The sequence below is a fragment of the Mesoplodon mirus genome (assembly GCF_964341445.2).
Source record: "Mesoplodon mirus genome assembly, chromosome: 1".
NCBI classification, from domain to species: Eukaryota; Metazoa; Chordata; class Mammalia; order Artiodactyla; family Ziphiidae; genus Mesoplodon; species Mesoplodon mirus.
This window is the reverse complement of record NC_138976.1, coordinates 232,372,531-232,390,989: the sequence shown is the minus strand read 5'-3', so window position 1 is coordinate 232,390,989 and position 18,459 is coordinate 232,372,531. Positions and strand designations below refer to the sequence as shown.

The following is an 18,459-nucleotide window of genomic DNA, read 5'->3' as shown; positions in this document are numbered from 1 at the left end:
TAAAGGAAATATTTAAGTAAAATAAATCAGGAATCTAGGAGAAGAAACACAAACCATTCACTGAATACAGTAGCACATGACTCTACATTCCCTAATTATCTACATGAGTCAGCTACAAGAAAAAAGGCTTTCTGCAAAAGTTTAAGAATTAATATGCTCCAGCCTCACCCAGAAATACTACAGTCTCTCTGCCAACATTTGGCTAACAAGAGGTTCAGCTGTAATTTACCCAAAATGTTGAATTTTTTAATGAAATCTTGGTACTAGAAAGTTCAGGTGTAAGATTTGAAATATCATAATTAAAATTAAATGAATCCATAGCTGAACTGGAAATCACAGTATTAAGAATCATCATATTAAATTCTCTAAAACACTAAGAAAGAAAATTATTTAAAGAAGGAACTATTTAGAATAAGAAATATTCATTTGATGAGGAAATTACCAAAACTGGAAACATGTAAAACAGTAATTAGGTTCATCAGAGAGCACCTGTCCATCAAACACCAACTGCTTTAAAAATAATAGGTCTGGGCTTCCCTGGTGGCGCAGTGGTTGAGAGTCCGCCTGCCGATGCAGGGGACACAGGTTCGTGCCCCGGTCCGGGAAGATCCCACATGCCGCGGAGCGGCTGGGTCCGTGAGCCATGGCCGCTGAGCCTGCGCATCTGGAGCCTGTGCTCCTCAACGGGAGAGGCCACAACAGTGAGAGGCCCGCGTACCGCAAAAAAAAAAAAAAAATAATAATAATAATAATAATAATAGGTCTAATTAATAGAGAATGAGTAAATTATACACATTTTGTTACTGTTTAAATATCTTAACACATACTTTCTAGTGTTGGGACCTTTTTACTAAACCTTTTTTATTAAACCTTCTTATCTTGTAATAAAACTATCCTCTTGTTTGGAAAAAAAAAAAAAGCTGCAGGTCCGAAAAAATGTTATTGGTTCGGTCAAATTTCTTTAATTCACCACTATGCTTGTATCATGCTTCACCATGTTACAACTTGGAAGGGAATGACTGATATTAAACCACCAATCCATCCATTTTTAAACACACACACACATTTCTGCTTGAAACTGAAAAGAGATTTAAAAAAAAAAACAAACCTTTATTTTCTTAGAGCAGTTTAAAGTCCACAGAAAAACTGAGACGGTGCAGAGACTTTCCATAGACCCTCCCCACCTCCCCCCAAGCACAGCCTCTCCATTATCAACATCCCCACCTAGTGGTCCGTTTGTTACAGGTGAGGAACCTATTTCAGTACACAAAGTCCACCGTTAACATCAGGGTTCGCTCTTGGTGTTGTACACTTGGTGGGTGTGGGCACATGAATAATAACCTGTATCCACCATGATAGCGTCATACACAGTAGTTTCACAGCCCTAAAAGCCCTCTGTGCCCCACCTGTTCATCCCTTCCTCCTTCTCCCCCAACCCGTGGCAACCACTGATCTTTATACTGTTTCCACAGTTTTTGCCCTTTCCAGAACGTCATATAGCTGGAATCACACAGAATGCCATCTTTTTAGACCGACTTCTAAATATCGGCTTAATAATATCCATTTCAGATTCCTTCATTATCTTTTCAGGGCTTGATAGCTCATTTCTTTTTAGTGCTGAATAACAGTCCACAGCCTGGATGTTCCCCACGTTATTTACCCATCACCTGCCGAAGGACATCTGGGTTGCTTCCATGTTTCTGCAATTGTGAAAAGAGCTGCTATAAACATGCCTGTGTGCAGGTATTTTTGTGGACATACATTTTCAACTCAACTGGGTAAATACCAAGGAGTGTGATTGTTGAAACACATGGTTAGGACCTATTTATTTATGTAAGAAACTGCCAAACCGTGTTTCAAAGTGGCTGCACCAATCTGCATTCCCACCAGCAGGAGTGGGAGGTTTCTGTTGCTCCACATCCTCCCCAGGCTTCAATGCTGTCCGTGCTGTGAATTTACGCCATTCTAAGGGGTGTAGAGTGGAATCTCGTTGTTGTTTTAATTTGCATTTCCCTGATGGCGTAGGATGTGGAGCATCTTTTCTTCTGCTTATTGTCATCTATACATCTTCTTTGCTGAGGTATCTGTTGAAGTCTATGGTACATTTTTAAATTCAGGTTATTTGTTTTGTTATTATTGAGTTTTAAGAGTTCTTTGCATATTTTGGATAACAGTCCTTTATCGGATGTGTCTTTTCCAAGTATTTTTTTTCAGTCTGTGCCTTGACTTCTCATTCTCTTGACATTGTCTTTTGCAGAAGTTTTTACTTGTCATGCAGTCCACCTTATCCTTTCTTTCTTTCATAGATTGTGTCTTTGATGTTATATATCAAAAGGCAGTGCCGTACCTAAGGTCATCGAGGTTTCTCCTTTGTCATCTTATAGGAATGTAATAGTTTTGTGTTTTCCACTAGATCTGTGGTCCATTATGAGTTTATTTTTGCGAAAGATATAAGGTCCGTGTCTACATTCATTTTTTGCATGCAGATGTCCACTTGTTCCAGCACCATTTGTTGAAAAGACCATCTTTGCTCCTTTGTCAAAGATTAGTTGACCACCTTTATGTGGGTCCACTACAGGGCTCTCTGTTCTGTTCCACTGATCTATTTGTCTATTCTTGCCCTGATACCACCCTGTCTTGATAACCGCAGCTTTATTCTAAGTCTTGACATCAGGTACTGTCAGGCCTCCTACTTTGTCCTTCTCCTTCAATATCCTGTTGGCTATTCTGGGTCTTTTGCTTCTCCACATAAACTTAGAATCGGTTTGTCGTATCCACAAAATAACTTGCTGGGATTTTGACTGGAATTGAATTGAATCTGTAGATCAAGCTGGGAAAAACTGACATCTTGACAATATCAAGTCTTCTTACACTGAACGTGGAATATCTATTTATTTTGTTCTTCTTTGATTTCTTTCAACACTTCTGTAGATTTCCTCATATACATATTATACTCATTTTGTTAGGTTATTCCTTAAGTATTTCATTTTGGGGACACCAACGTTAATGGTACGGTTTTGTTTATATTGAGATATAACTTACAGATAATACTGTGTAAGTTGAAGGTATACAATGAGTTGATTTGATACATTTTATATACTGCAACACGATTGCCACTGAAACTTTCATACCTCTATACATCAGGAAACTATCATTTCTTGTTTGTGGCAAAAACTTTTAAGGTCTAGTCTTTCAGCACTTTTGAAGTACATAACACAGTACTGTTGACAGTAATCACTAAGTGATACATTCAGTTTCCAAGACTCATTCATCTTCTAGTTTCAAGTTTGCACCCTTGGACCAACATCTCCCCAAGTTCCCCCAACTGCCAGCCACTGGGAACCACCATTCTATGCTCTGTTTCTATGATTTCAGCTTTGTTAGATTCCACATATAAGTGATATCATGCAACATTTGTCTTTCTCAGTCTGGCTTATCTCAATAAGCATGATGTCCACAAGGTCCCTTCATATTGTTGCAAATGGCAGGACTTCCGTCTTTCTTATGGTTGAATAATATCTCATTGTGTATATATATATGCCACAATGTCTTCATCCATTCATCCACTGATGGACACTTAGGTTGTTTCCAAATCTTGGTTATTGAGAATAATGCTACAATAAACATGGAAATATATATAACTCTTTAAACTCCTGTTTTCATTTCCTTTGGATATATACCCAGGAGTGGGATTGCAGGATAATATGGTAGATATATTTTTAATTTTTTGAGGAACCTCCATATTGTTTTCCACAGTGGCTGGACCAGTTTACATTCCCACCAACAGTGTACGAGGGTTCCCTTTTCTCCACATCGTCACCAACACTTGTTATTTGTTGTCTCTTTGATAATAGATATTCTGACGGGTATCAGTTGCTACCTCATTACGGTTTTGATTGGCATTGCCCTGATGATTAGTGATGCTGAGCATCTTATGTGTCTACTGACCATCTGTCTGAATTCTCTGAAAAAACGCCTAGACAGGTCCTCTGCCTATCCTTAAATCAGATTGTTTGTTTTTTGTTATTGACTTGTATGAGTTCTTTATATATTTTAGATAACAACCCCTTATCTGATATGTGGTTTGCAAATATGTCTCCCATTCTGTAGGCTGCCTTTTCATTTAGTTGATGGTTTCTTTTCCTGTGCAGAAGCTTCTTAGCTTGGTGTAGTCCCATTTTTGCTTTCATTGTTTTTGCCTTTTGTGTCATACGCAAAATAGCACTGCCGAGACCAATTCAAGGAACTTCTTCCTTGTTTTCTTCTTGGAGTTCTACAGTATCTGATCGATGTTTAATTAATACAGTTTGAGTTAATTTTTGTAAGTGGTCCGGTATCATTTTCTGTATGTGGTTATCCAGTTTCCCCAGAACCATTTATTGAAGAAACTGTCCTTTCTCCATTGAGTGTTTTTGACTCCTTTGTCAAATATTAGTTGACTGTGTATGCAGGGGTTCATTACTGGGCTCTCTGTTCTGTTCCATTGGTCTATATGTCCATGTTTATGTCAGTACCATGCTGTTTTAATTATTATAGCTTTGTAGTACAGTTTGAAATTAGGAAGCATGATGTCTCTGGCTATGTCCTTTTTCTCAAAATTGCTTTGACTATTTGGTGTCTTTTCTGGTTTCATACAAATTATAGAATTGCTTTTTCTATTTCTGTGAAGAACACCCCTGGAATTTAATAGGGATTGCACTGAATCTATAGATGGCTTTGGGTGTATGGACACATCAACAACATCACTTCTCTAATCCATGGAAGAACTTTAACCAAATTGTTAAAATGTTATTGTTTTTTTTAATGTCAAATTCCACTTGTACATTTCTGGAATATAGCGATGAAATGACCTTTGTACGTCAGCCATGTATCCTTCAATCTTGCTGTGATTGCTTATTAGTTCTAGCAGGGTTTTTTTGTCAATTCTTTCATATTTTCTATATCAGATGACCATTTCATCTGCAAAGACAGTTTGATTTCTTCCTTACCAATATGTATACACTTATTTCCTTTTTGTTATTTTCAAATTAACTAGAACTTACCGTATGATGTTGAAAATGAATGGTGAGAGGGGAGAGCCTTGCTTTGTAACTGATCTTAGTGGGCAAACTTCAAGTTTCTCACCATTGAATATGATGCTAGCTGTCGGTTTTTTGTAGATATTTTTTATCAAGCAGAGAAAGTTCACCTCTAATACTAGTTTACTGAAAGTTTTTATTATGAATGGGTGTTGGATTTTGTCAAATGCTTTTTTTGCATTTATTGATAGGATCATGTGATTTTATATAAACCAATTAAAAGTCAAGAATAAATCAGAACAATTGAAACTTCTAAATTACTAATATTTAAACAGTATTTTGTACTGGCAAGGGTGTGATGAACAGGCACCAGCATTATACAGCTTGAAGTAGAGAAACCGATACAATTTCTTTGTGGGGTGTTTGGCAACATCTGTCAAGATTTAAATATACTTTCCCTTTGACTTAGCAACTCAATTGTTAGGAATTCACGGTCAAAATATGCACATGTGGACACAAAGATGCACGCCACAGAGTGTGGTAAGTAAAAGTATAAGAGGAACAGCTAGGACTAACCCTAATGTCCATCAGTGAGATATTGGGTAAATAAACTGTGGTGCATACATGTCAAGGATTTTTATGGCCATTCAAAGGAGTAAGATGCATATGCTGAGTTGCAAATGTGAAAAACATATTAAGTGAGGAAAACAAAGCACAACAACATGCATAAAACACTCCCATTAGGAGATAATTGTGTTTGTATGGATTTGTGTGTGTAGGAAGTTTCTGGAAGAGCAGGAGTGGACTGAGGGTTCTTGGGAGGGAGCGGGCACTGTGTACCCCCTTTTCTATCTTTTAAAGGGGTTCCCTTCCCACATGTTGTTTTCATAAGAGTTCAAGGAAAATGTTAAAGTTGGTGTCAATTATACCATTTTTGTATAGTATTTTTCTACTTTTTTACATTTAACTAATAAATAGTCATGTTTTTTTTCCAGTTCCTTCAAAATAGTAAATTATGACAATATAGAAATAGATTTCTATCTAGAAAAATAAAAATAATAGTTTTAACCTCCTTATAGACAAAAGGATGGGATATTTGTTTAATGTAAAAAGCAGCTATTTAGCCTGTGTAATTAATTCTCTCTCTTCCTATAATTCAGAAATCTAATTAATGTAATTGGACTTTGAATCTGAGACTCTTAATCCCCATCACTAAAGGACATGGGTTTAGGAGATCCTAAGATCCACCTAAAGTACATCCCTAAAACTTACCTTCTTCATGAATTACCCAGTTTTTCCTCTCTCCAAGGGCCTCGCTATTCTCTGGTCTATTCTGCAAACTGTACTTCATCGAGCAATATTTGAATCTTCCTTCATTGCACTTTTCCCCAATTCTTACTCTTTTCCTTGTATAAGAGACTGTTAGGGAGCCAGAACGGATGGCAGGGAAAAGGGCTTGTGCATGAACGAACTCCTTCCGTTCCCCATGCCTGGAGCTGCCCACTGGGCTTCCAGCCCTCGGAAAGGACACAGAGGACATGCCCGAGGCCATCACAGGTGACTATGACAAGCAGTCCAGGAGGTCCAGGGAAACAGGCAGCAGTAAACGACATGAACCAGAAAAATCCTTGAAGGCAGCAAAGCTGTCCAAGTCACAGCGCCTAACAGCTCTCGGGAGCGCTGACGTCTGGCTCTGCCCTCTAAGCAACCGCCCTCACATATCCTACCTCGTCCTCATCCTCACCATCCTCCACAGCGACATCACGCACGTCCTTTTACACGAAGTAGGAAGGAATCTTCACCTCCCACCCTCACGACGGAAGCCAGCCAATGTTCTCACATACAACAGCAACTCAACCTTTACCTACTAAATACAAACACAAACAACTCTAATGCAGGGAGATTACAAGTGTTTCTAATGTGCTATGGACCCAGTCATAAAGGAGAGTTTGATTCTTCCTTGGGCTGGGAGGCATGTGGGAGAAAGCCGAATCAAGATTTCTCAATCGGTAATGTTTACCGAGTGCTTACACTGTGAAAAGAGCTGTACACAAATGATGTCTTTAATTCTCACAAAAACATAGATCGCATAATCATCATGTCTGTCTCACAAACAGGAAAACAGTCTTGGGGAGTTTAATGTGTTCAGAGTCATCCTCTATCAGACCTCAAAACCAGCCAGTCTGGTTTCAAATTACACACCATTAACCATTAACGCTAAAAGCTCCTGCAGAGTGCAGAATATGCCAGAAAAACAAGGGAAGAGATGGGCAGAACATTTAACTAGGGAAAAACTCAGACATAATGGAAGTCTATGATTACAAAATACACAACATGTTTAGGAAAAAGTAGCAGCAGCTCACCCTTATATTATGCCCGCCCACTTTAGATCAGGTACTGTTCTAATTGTTTTTGTATATTAACTCATTAATCCTTCAAACATCATCAGAAAGTACAATTTTTCTCATTCCTTCTTGACAGAGGAAGAGACTGAAACACAGAGAGGTTAAGTGACCTGCCCAAGGTCACAGAGCCAAGTAGAGGAGGCGAGACCGTGAAGGCAGGCAGTCTGGCTCAGGCGTGTGTTCTGAAACATCCCTACAGAGAGTTTCCTGCCTGACAGGGCTGCCCCCTGTCCCAAGGGCTGGGAAGCTGCCCAGTCAAGTCAGAAGGGGCTACCTGAGGATATCAGACTTTCAACAGGAGGAAATAATATCACAGTAATGATATGAGTGCTGTGCACTTAAAAAGTACTGTCAACGGACCTCCCTGGTGGCACAGTGGTTGAGAATCTGCCTGCGACACGGGTTCGAGCCCTGGTCTGGGAGGATCCCACATGCCGCGGAGCAACCAGGCCCGTGAGCCACAACTACTGAGCCTGCGCGTCTGGAGCCTGTGCTCCGCAACAAGAGAGGCCGTGATAGTGAGAGGCCCGCACACCGCGATGAAGAGTGGCCCCCGCTTGCCACAACTAGAGAAAGCCCTTGCACAGAAACGAAGACCCAACACAGCCAAAAATAAAAATAAATAAATTAAAAAAAAAAAGTACTGTCAACGTTACTTAGTTCTATATTTGAGAAATGTGCTTTCTGTTTGTGTGATGGGGAACATCTAAAGTAAAACTTGACCAAATCATGTGGACTGATGTAAACGGACAGTCTAACGAGTTCAATTTTCTTCTTCTAAGCAATTCCCAAGTGGCTCTTGAGGCTGATATCAGAATAAAAGGAGAACCAAAGAACTACATTTTCAGCAAGAAAGGATGTGCATTAAAATATGCTGAGAAACTATATATCAGGCGGTCGTTAGCCAGAGATTTTTATAAAGGAATGTAGGATTGTTTTAAGATAAAATGAGTTATCTCCATAATGCTTAGAAGAATGCCTCATTTATATAAATGCTTTATCAATATTAAATAGTATGTTTCAAAAGACAGCATAATAATTCAGAGAGTAAATTCTGGAACTTCAATGGCCAGGTTCAATGTCCAAATCTATCACTTGAGCAAATTCTATAAATTCTGTGTCTCAGCTTTTTCCATGAATAAAATGAGGTAATAACTGTAACCCACTTCACCTCACATCACTGTTGTGAGATTAAATTAGTTATGCATACATGTGTCTGTATGCAACTATACACATACATATACACACAAATATATATTATATATAATATGTATATCTTTAGAAAAGTTCCAGACATAAATGAAACACTATGAAGTTTAACTATTATCTGTGTCTTAAAAAGAGGAATCAAACAACATTACACTAATTCACTCTAGTATTCAAATATTATGACCTGTTTCTTAAATGCAATTAATATTAAAAAGTAATATGAGCTGTGGACTTTGGGGGACCCTGACGTGTCAGTGTAGGTTTACAATTGTAACGAATGTCCCATCTGATGAGGGTGGTGACATTGGGGAAGCTGTGCACATGTGGGGCAGGGGTCACGTGGGAAATTCTCTAACCTCTGTCCAATTTTGCTGTAAACCGAAAACTGCTCTGAAAAATAAAGTCTATTTAAAAAACGGTGTTGCAAATGGTCTATATTCTAACCAAAGAGATTCAGGGAGATACTCCATGAGTTACATAAACATCTGTCCAAAAACACAATTAAAGTCCATTTATTATAAAAAAGGAATGCTTATATAAAAAAGGTAGACTTGATTTCAAATCTTAAATCTGCCTTATTTCTCTCTCTCTCTCTCTCTCTGTTTATACAAGTAATCTCAGGCAGAATACCCAGAATCTCTGAGCTTCAGCTTTTGTTTCTGTATAATGGGCGCAAGAATCTTTGGTATAAAGCACTAGGGTTGTTGTAAAAACTACATCAATTTAAGGCACTTAGTGAAGAGCTCTGCACACGTTAAGTTTGAAATAAATGTTGGATTTCACTCTCCCTAAGAACAATATCAATGCCTTCACGTACCACAGAGGGTCATTACTTCAAAATAGTTACGGTAAGTTCAATTCAGTTTAAATATTTTGGGGACTCTGCTAAACTTACGCCTTGAGATTGAATCCTCCCATCATAAATATCTCAATAGTATAGCAATGGAAATATAAATATCACAGCCATGCATTTAATAATTACCCAAAGAAATTCGATCTTCTTTTAAATAAGGTCATTAAAATTATGAATTCCAAAAGTATATAGTTAAAATAGAGGAGCTTTAGGATTCACTCTCTTTTGATATCTATTTTTGATAAGGAGCATTTTAAACTAGCTTCACCATTCTTTGATTTAATGCCTTCTTAGGAGGCCAAAAGCATTTCCTTATTGATTTTATTTTCACCCTTTGGTGTAAATGAAGCAGAAATTAACAGGGCGGGTTCTGTCCTATAACAACTTCTTCAACCTTGCTCCTTGCTCATTTTGCCAAAACCTTTTTTTTTCTTTAAATACCAGCAGCATCGATTGAAGCCCAAAACACTGATCTAGAAATAGTGCTAATTACCGGCACCTGTAAAGCAAAGGAGCAAAAGCCCTGGGCTCTGCTCACAACACACAAACACTATGGAACAAAACCCTTAGCTACCAGCACACTGGGAGCTTTTCCCCAGAGTAACAATGTGAAACGCGATCAGAGCCATACCTGGGAAGCCAGCACATACTTCATGTCAAACCCCCTACACACTGGCTACGGTGTCATCGTGGAAAGCGTGTTGCAGTCCATGTTCTTTCTCACTGTTCATAAAACTATTTGGTTTCACAGTGATGGACATGAAAAGAGTAACAGAAAGCAGCACAAGAACACAGGCTTCATGCTGGTCTGAGACCAATTCTTCACAGAAAAAGCCATCAGGAGACAAACATCCAAACACATGACGTTAAACACGACAAATTTGGAAGTTTACACGACGCTCTACGTCTGCAAAGCCAGCGTGAAGCACAGAGTGAGCTTTGGAAGCAGGCTGTTTCTCTGGTCAGGAGACAATTAATGTTATTTAAAGCACTAAGGAAGGAAATATTTACCAATTATCTGAGGTACTTGCAAATCTAAGGCGAGTACCTACCAGTTTCTTCAAACAGTTATGGACTAATCTCTCTCTCACAATTTCGTATCTTCCTCACCCTTTTTTACTGGCAATAACTTATTTGTTTCAATCATTCAATACATTTACTTTAAAACATTTGTTGACTGACTTCTACACCCTTCCCAGACCACCTTCAACAAATAAGCACAGAAAACAACTTTTAGACTGAGGTTATCTAGACTAACCAATCCAACTGATCAAACTACTCATTTTTTCCTCTAAATGTTCTATAAATAACGGGTATTTTAATACACTCTTCAACAAAAATATACACGAGCCAGTAAGTATGCCAGGTTCTGAGTATAAAGTGGTGAATAAGACACAAACCCACTTTCAGGAAATATCCAGTCAATTGAGGAGATGGTGTTAGATGATTCATCACCAGCATGGTGGGTGTCACAGGATGAGAAGTCCAGGGCACTAAGGTAACAGGGACAAGTGTGTGCTATCTAGTTGGCAGGGGGGAGCTTAGGAAGAACTCTTTGAAGTAAGGCAAGGATTCATTTTTCTCTTACATGAGATCGAGGAAAGAAACAATAAGTTGTTCCTATAAATAAAAAACAGTAGGAATTTCTAACCTAAGCAATGTAAATAGCCGAAATTGATTAATTAAGCCCCTTTTCTCTGTTTCCATGCCTCACCCCCCAAAACACACACAATCCCCCGACGTAAGCTCTACGTTACTTATATTAGTCGATTATTTACGTCACTAATCACACTGCACGGCACCCCTCCTTCCCTAAGTGCTGTATAAACATTCCCTATGTGCTGACATCCTCAAAGCACGTCAAATATTAAGTTTATTTCTTCGGAAACTAGTTTTTTATTTATTGAATATAGTGTGTACTGAGTGCAATTTTTTAAGTCTCTATCAGAAACAGAACTGGACTAAACACTATTTACAAAAACGCCCCGATGCCCACCTCCTCAAAGCTCAGCCCTCACGCGGCCCAGGCAGAGCTGGCCATGGTCCTGATTCAGGACGCTTCACCTGCTTACACTCAAATTCAGCTCTTGGCCTCTGAGAGTCTTTACCAGGTTAAGGAAGTTTCTTTTTGTCTGTAGTTAGGTCTGTTTACAGTAAGTCAGAGAAGCAGTGAGATGCACATTGGTAAAAAGCACTGACACTGGTGTCAATAAACAGGAGTGGATGCTCTGAAGCTCCCTGGCTCTGTGACATCAGTTACTTCAGCATCTCCCAGCTCATTGGTCAGCGGTCCTCAGGAGACCATCTCTGCCCCAGACATGCTATTAACTGGGAAGCCTTCACTTGCTCTCCTCCTGAGGTTCAGGGAGCTGGGGTGAGAGAGCAGAAGAGCCTTTCCCAAGGTGTTAAATGTGGGTGCACGGAAACCTCCCGGGGTCTCGGAAATGTGCGATGAAACAGCTTTGCTTTTCTATGAAATGAAGCGATGAACTCTCTGCAACTTAGGGATTCATTTCCACACCATCCTCCTCCTGACTTCTCAAGTAGAAATCGCCTCTCCCACACCCCTACATGTATGTTTACATACTAATATTTTAAATGTTTGATGGCTAATTAATAGGAATTCCAAGAAATTCAGAAACTGTGTGGAATTCTAAGGAAATACAGAGAAAAATAAACTTCTGGCCCGAAGTTTTGTGTCCTCCTATAAAACTGACAGAGAGGTCATGATTGCCTGGGGGTAAATACCTGATAAACGCTTCACCCCCTGTAACTCCCCTGCGCCCGGAGTGCGCTGACTTCAGGAAACGCTCTTACGTGGGAGGCTGCTACACTTCCCGGCCCCTTGCTGTGCTTCTCTCTCCCCAGACCTCTATTACTTCCACGAGGAAGTTACTGATACGACACAATTCTTTGTCCCAAGTCAACTCATTCCCAAAACTCTATCTTGGCTACACTGACCTGCCCCTGTATTTGGGTTCAGCCATCACCACCTGGGCAAAGGGAACGAAGACCCCCGCTAATCTACTCAGCACGGAACAAGGGGCTTAATGTGTAAGTGCTTTCCTGTAAATGAGGAACATCAAAGAAACCTAAATGCTGGCTGTTTCCTAGAACTGCTACTTACGTTATCACCCTCTGATGTTCTTATTCTCGGTCGGCTGGTGTGTTTGACTAACACAATTTAGATGTCAGTCCAGTAAAGCCAAAAACCAATTTGTCTCTGAACACCCCTGAAACAGCGAAATTCTCTTGCTCATGTGATGTAAAAACAAAACATGAATCACAGCCACTGTCACAGAAGAGAGTGTTCCCGTACAGAGAACTCCTTTTAGAGTAACAGAGGGAGTGGGCACCCCTGACGCCTCAGTCAGCTACCCAGTGATTGCACCTTGTGGGTTGTGCCGTGTTCCCATCCTGACTCAGCACCAAACTCCACATCCTGTTTCTAAATTACTAGCACTTCTCCACATGCAACCTACCCTACAGAAGCAGTGCTGAGCTTCACGTAAGATATTTAAACACTCTCTTCTCCTCTTGGGATTTTGTGTCAGCCTTCAGGGAACAGACCCCAGGGCTTCAGCAGTACCAGTGCTTCCTTGAAGACCCAGACCTCTATTTGTGACTCTTCATCTTTTCTTTTAATAAACATCAATCATTCACTTTTTTTCCTATTAACTTTGCTCCTAACTCTCCACTGAGGCATATAGGACTTTTGGGTTGGCATATGCAGAAACACTTAGAAGATACCCAAACTGTACTTTCCTTAAACTTGAAAAAAGTACAAGTATGCAGATACAGCCCTCTAACGCAATCTTCACAAAACCCTCTTTCTCTAACAGTATATGCCTGAATTCTATAATCTAGAGTAATTCTGACTAATAACAATGTTTAACCCAAGTGAATCATGATTGTATTAGCCAAGGTTTTGCAACCGTTTCAATAAACTCTGGATAAAAGCTTAGCACACGTTGCCAAACATTTATACTCTGCAGTAACTCCTGGTACAAAACCATTCACTCAGTGGGACTGAGTTTACGAGGTTACCTGTGCGTGAGCCTCCGCTGACCAACGCAGACTGCGGTCTGAGAACCTTGAATAATGCACACTTCATGGCGACTACATTTCAGCCTTAAGCACGGGTCTTTAGTTGGGTCTAGAGCTAAAAAAAAAAAGAAAGAGATTCACAGAAAACATTAAAATAAGTTTCTGTACAATGGAGGTTCTAATCTCATCAAACACCATTTGATCAGGGAATTTACAGAGCATTCAGCTGTAAATTTTGTTCACGTTCTTCCTCTATTAAGAGGTACTTTTGCTTCCACTCATGTAACAGAGTCAATAGAGATTTGTAGTTTAGTCTCATCCATTCTGTTCAGAAGCTGAAATGCACAAACCCCTGTGATCAGACTATGTGTGATCAAAACAGAAACTTTACCACCAAAACTCTCTGTAGTTGCTACTGCCTTCTAAGCATTCCAGGTGGAGAAATGAAGGTAGGGTGTGTTGCTGCAATATTTGTATCAGTGAAGAATTATAAATTATACTTCCGCTTTTCCTGGATAGATGCAGGTAAGTAGAAAAAAATGCTGAAACCCAAAAGGGTGTCAGTCGACATTAGAGTCTTGGGATCTCCAAGAAAAGTCTACAGCTGTATGTGGGGCTGCCTGAGTGCATCATGGTAGGAAATGAGATGTATTTTCATGTTTAAACTTTTTGTGCCTGACATCTGAACTACTGTATCTCCAGAGGAAAACCTCTATCTTGGTGGCTGCCAACACAAAACTGTGTAATTTGTTGCTGTGGTTTGTTTTTTTTTAATATCAGTTTTACTGCAATGTAACTCACATACTATATGATTTATTCTTTTTAAGTTTAAAATTTGGTTAAGATTTGGTTTACTATACGATACATTCTTTTAAATTTTTTTTTAATTTTTTAATTTTTTGCTTTATAACAAATTTAATCAGTTATACATATACATATGTTCCCATATCCCCTCCCTTTTGTGTCTCCCTCCCACCCTCCCTATCCCACCCCTCCAGGCGGTCACAAAGCACCAAGCTGATCTCCCTGTGCTATGCGGCTGCTTCCCACTAGCTATCTACCTTACGTTTGGTAGTGTATATATGTCCATGCCGCTCTTTCACTTTGTCACAGCTTACCCTTCCCCCTCCCCATATCCTCAAGTCCATTCTCTAGTAGGGCTGTGTCTTTATTCCTGTCTTACCCCTATGTTCTTCATGACATTTTTTTTCTTAAATTCCATATATATGTGTCAGCATACAGTATTTGTCTTTCTCTTTCTGACTTACTTCGCTCTGTATGACAGACTCTAGGTCCATCCACCTCATTACAAATAGCTCAATTTCGTTTCTTTTTATGGCTGAGTAATATTCCATTTTATATATGTGCCACATCTTCTTTACCCATTCATCCGATGATGGACACTTAGGTTGTTTCCATCTCCAGGCTATTGTAAATAGGGCTGCTATGAACATTTTGGTACATGTCTCTTTTTGAATTATGGTTTTCTCAGGGTATATGTCCAGTAGTGGGATTGCTGGGTCATATGGTAGTTCTAATTTTAGTTTTTTAAGGAACCTCCATACTGTTCTCCATAGTGGCTGTACCAATTCACATTCCCACCAGCAGTGCAAGAGTGTTCCCTTTTTTCCACACCCTCTCCAGCATTTATTGTTTGTAGATTTTTTGATGATGGCCATTCTGACTGGTGTGAGATGATATCTCACTGTAGTTTTGATTTGCATTTCTCTAATGAGTAAAGATGTTGAGCATCCTTTCATGTGTTTGTTGGCAGTCTGTATATCTTCTGTGGAGAAATGTCTATTTAGGTCTTCTGCCCATTTTTGGATTGGGTTGTTTGTTTTTTTGTTATTGAGCTGCATGAGCTGCTTATAAATTTTGGAGATTAATCCTTTGTCAGTTGCTTCATTTGCAAATATCTTCTCCCATTCTGAGGGTTGTCTTTTGGTCTTGTTTATGGTTTCCTTTGCTGTGCAAAAGCTTTTAAGTTTCATTAGGTCCCATGTGTTTATTTTTGTCTTTATTTCCTTTTCTCTAGGAGGTGGGTCAAAAAGGATCTTGCTGTGATTTATGTCATAGAGTGTTCTGCCTATGTTTTCCTCTAAGAGTTTGATAGTGTCTGGCCTTACATTTAGGTCTTTAATCCATTTTGAGCTTATTTTTGTGTATGGTGTTAGGGAGTGATCTAATCTCATACTTTTACATGTCCCTATCCAGTTTTCCCAGCACCACTTATTGAAGAGACTGTCCTTTCTCCACTGTACATTCCTGCCTCCTTTATCAAAGATAAGGTGACCATATGTCCGTGGGTTTATCTCTGGGCTTTCTATCCTGTTCCATTGATCTATCTTTCTGTGTTTGTGCCAGTACCATACTGTCTTGATTACTGTAGCTTTGTAGTATAGTCTGAAGTCAGGGAGCCTGATTCCTCCAGCTCCATTTTTCGTTCTCAAGATTGCTTTGGCTATTCGGGGTCTTTTGTGTTTCCATACAAATTGTGAAATTTTTTGCTCTAGTTCTGTGAAAAATGCCAGTGGTAGTTTGATAGGGATTGCATTGAATCTGTAGATTGCTTTGGGTAGTAGAGTCATTTTCACAATGTTGATTCTTCCAATCCAAGAACATGGTACATCTCTCCTTAAATTTTAAAATCTGCAGTATAGTCAAGACCCATACCCCTGTGTTGGCAACCTGCAAACGGGAAGATAATCAAAATTGCAGAGGTTCTCCCCAAGGAGCAAGGGATCTGAGCCCCTCATGGGGCTCCCCAGCCCAGGGGTCCTCATTCAACTCAGCATCAAAAAACAAACAACCCAATTAAAAGTTGGGCAGAAGACCTGAACAGACATTTTCCAAAGAAGACATACAGATGTCAACAGGCACGTGAAAAGTTGCTCAGCATCAATAATCATGAGGGAATCGTAAATCAAAACCACAAGGAGATGTCACCTCACCCCTGTCAGGATGGCTGTTATCAAAAAGACAATAAAAAACAAGTACTGGTAGAGCATGTGGAGAAAAGGGAACCCTTGGGTCCTGTTGGTGGGAATGTAAAGTGGTGCAGCCACTGTGGAAAACAGTATGGAGGTTTCTCAAAAAACTAAAAATAGAACTACTGTATGATCCAGCAATCCCACTCCTGGGTATTTATCCAAAGAAAACAAAAACACAAATTTGAATAGATCTATGCCACCCTGTGTTCACTGCAGCAGTATTTACAATAGCCAAGACATGGAAGCAACCTAAGTGTCCACTGACAGAGGAATGGATAAAGAAGGTGTGGTCCATATGTACAATGGAATATTACTCAGCCATTAAAGAGAATGAAATAATGCCATCTGCAGCAACATGGATGGACCTGGAGGGTTATTATGCTCAGTGAAATAAGTCAGATGGAGAAAGACAAATACTGCATGATTACATTTATACGTGGAATCTAAAAAAACAAAACAAATGAACAAACATCAGAAATAGGCTTATAGATATAGAGAATAAGCTGGGGGTTGCCAGAGGGGAGGGGGTGTGGGGGGATGAGTGGAGAACATGAAATGAGGTACAAACCTCTGGTTACAAAGTAAATAAGGCACAGGATGTAAGGAACCTTATAGGGAATAGACTCGACAGTATTGTAATAACTTTGTACAGTGACATACGGTAACTAGACTTACTGAAGTGCTCATTTTATAATGTACAGAAATACTGAAGCACTATGTTGTACACCTGAAATGAATATAATATTGTAAGTCAATTATATTTTAATAAAAATTAATTCAATGGTTTTTCAGTATATTCATATTTATAAAACTATTAATCAATTTTAGAATAGTATTATCACCTCAAAAAAACAGCCATACCCTTTAGTTATCACCCTTATTCTCCCAACCTATAACAACCACCTACAGTGGGCACTCGCTAATCGATTTTCTGTCTCTACAGATTTCATACAAATGGAATCATACAATATGTGGTCTTTTCTGAGTGGTTTCCTTCATTTAGAACAATGTTTTCCAGGTCCAACCATGTTATAGCTGCATCCTTACTTCATTCTTTTATGTTGCTGAAATAATATTCCATTGCATGGCTATTCTACATTTATTTATCCATTCACTAGTTGATAGGCATTGTGTTGTTGACACCTTTTCTCTAGTTTACCATTGCATGGCTATTCTACATTTATTTATCCATTCACTAGTTGATAGGCATTGTGTTGTTGACACCTTTCCCCTAGTTTAAATAATACAGCTATTGGTGATCTCTATTGGTGACGGTTAGTGATATTTTGTTGTGATTTATTATGGGAGGGAGGCCAGAGAGGGAGTTGGTATAGATAAGGAAAAGGCTGAGTGTCCCGTTTGGGTACAGGTCAAATTTGAGAGAAACAATCCATGAAACATAGCAAGCTGAAAATAAAATTCCAGTGCATGTAGAAGAATAAAGCCAGGGTGAAAAGAAGAATGTGCATTTGGAATCTTAAAAAGTATGTGGGAGGACCCTGGGCTTTTCACTGGACATGAAACGTAGATTTGAGCCAGTCTTTTGTAGACAAATATAGGTAAACTAGAGCTAATATGTGCTGTATGAATCGAACGTAGTTTTATGAATATGTTAAATCTTAGGCATATTTAGTCAATAACCTAAACAAATGAGTTCATTTTGACAATCAATGAATCCAATAAAATATGTATATAAACAGATATATGTGTATATATATTGTATATAGACAGATATAGATACATACATATTTTCTTCCTTTAAAAATACAAAGTATGGGGGCTTCCCTGGTGGCGCAGTGGTTGAGGGTCCGCCTGCCGATGCAGGGGACACGGGTTTGTGCCCCGGTCCGGGAAGATCCCACATGCCACGGAGCGGCTGGGCCCGTGAGCCATGGCCGCTGAGCCTGCACGTCCGTAGCCTGTGCTCCGCAACG

General features: G+C 39.4%; 1 protein-coding gene across 4 annotated transcripts in view; it reads right to left on the bottom strand.

Annotated features, from left to right (window-relative positions):
* Positions 1-18,459, bottom strand: part of SPOCK3 (SPARC (osteonectin), cwcv and kazal like domains proteoglycan 3) — a gene marked incomplete at both ends in the record, with an annotated part of 376,097 nt that overhangs the window by 200,364 nt on the left and 157,274 nt on the right. For 3 of the 4 annotated variants that reach the window (XM_082618565.1, XM_082618566.1, XM_082618568.1), the window contains one exon: positions 13,533-13,647. The exons of the other annotated variant lie outside the window; for it this stretch is intronic. In XM_082618565.1, coding sequence (XP_082474691.1) covers positions 13,533-13,647 — 115 coding nt within the window. The remainder of the gene's footprint in view (positions 1-13,532; positions 13,648-18,459) is intronic. 4 annotated transcript variants of the gene reach the window in all.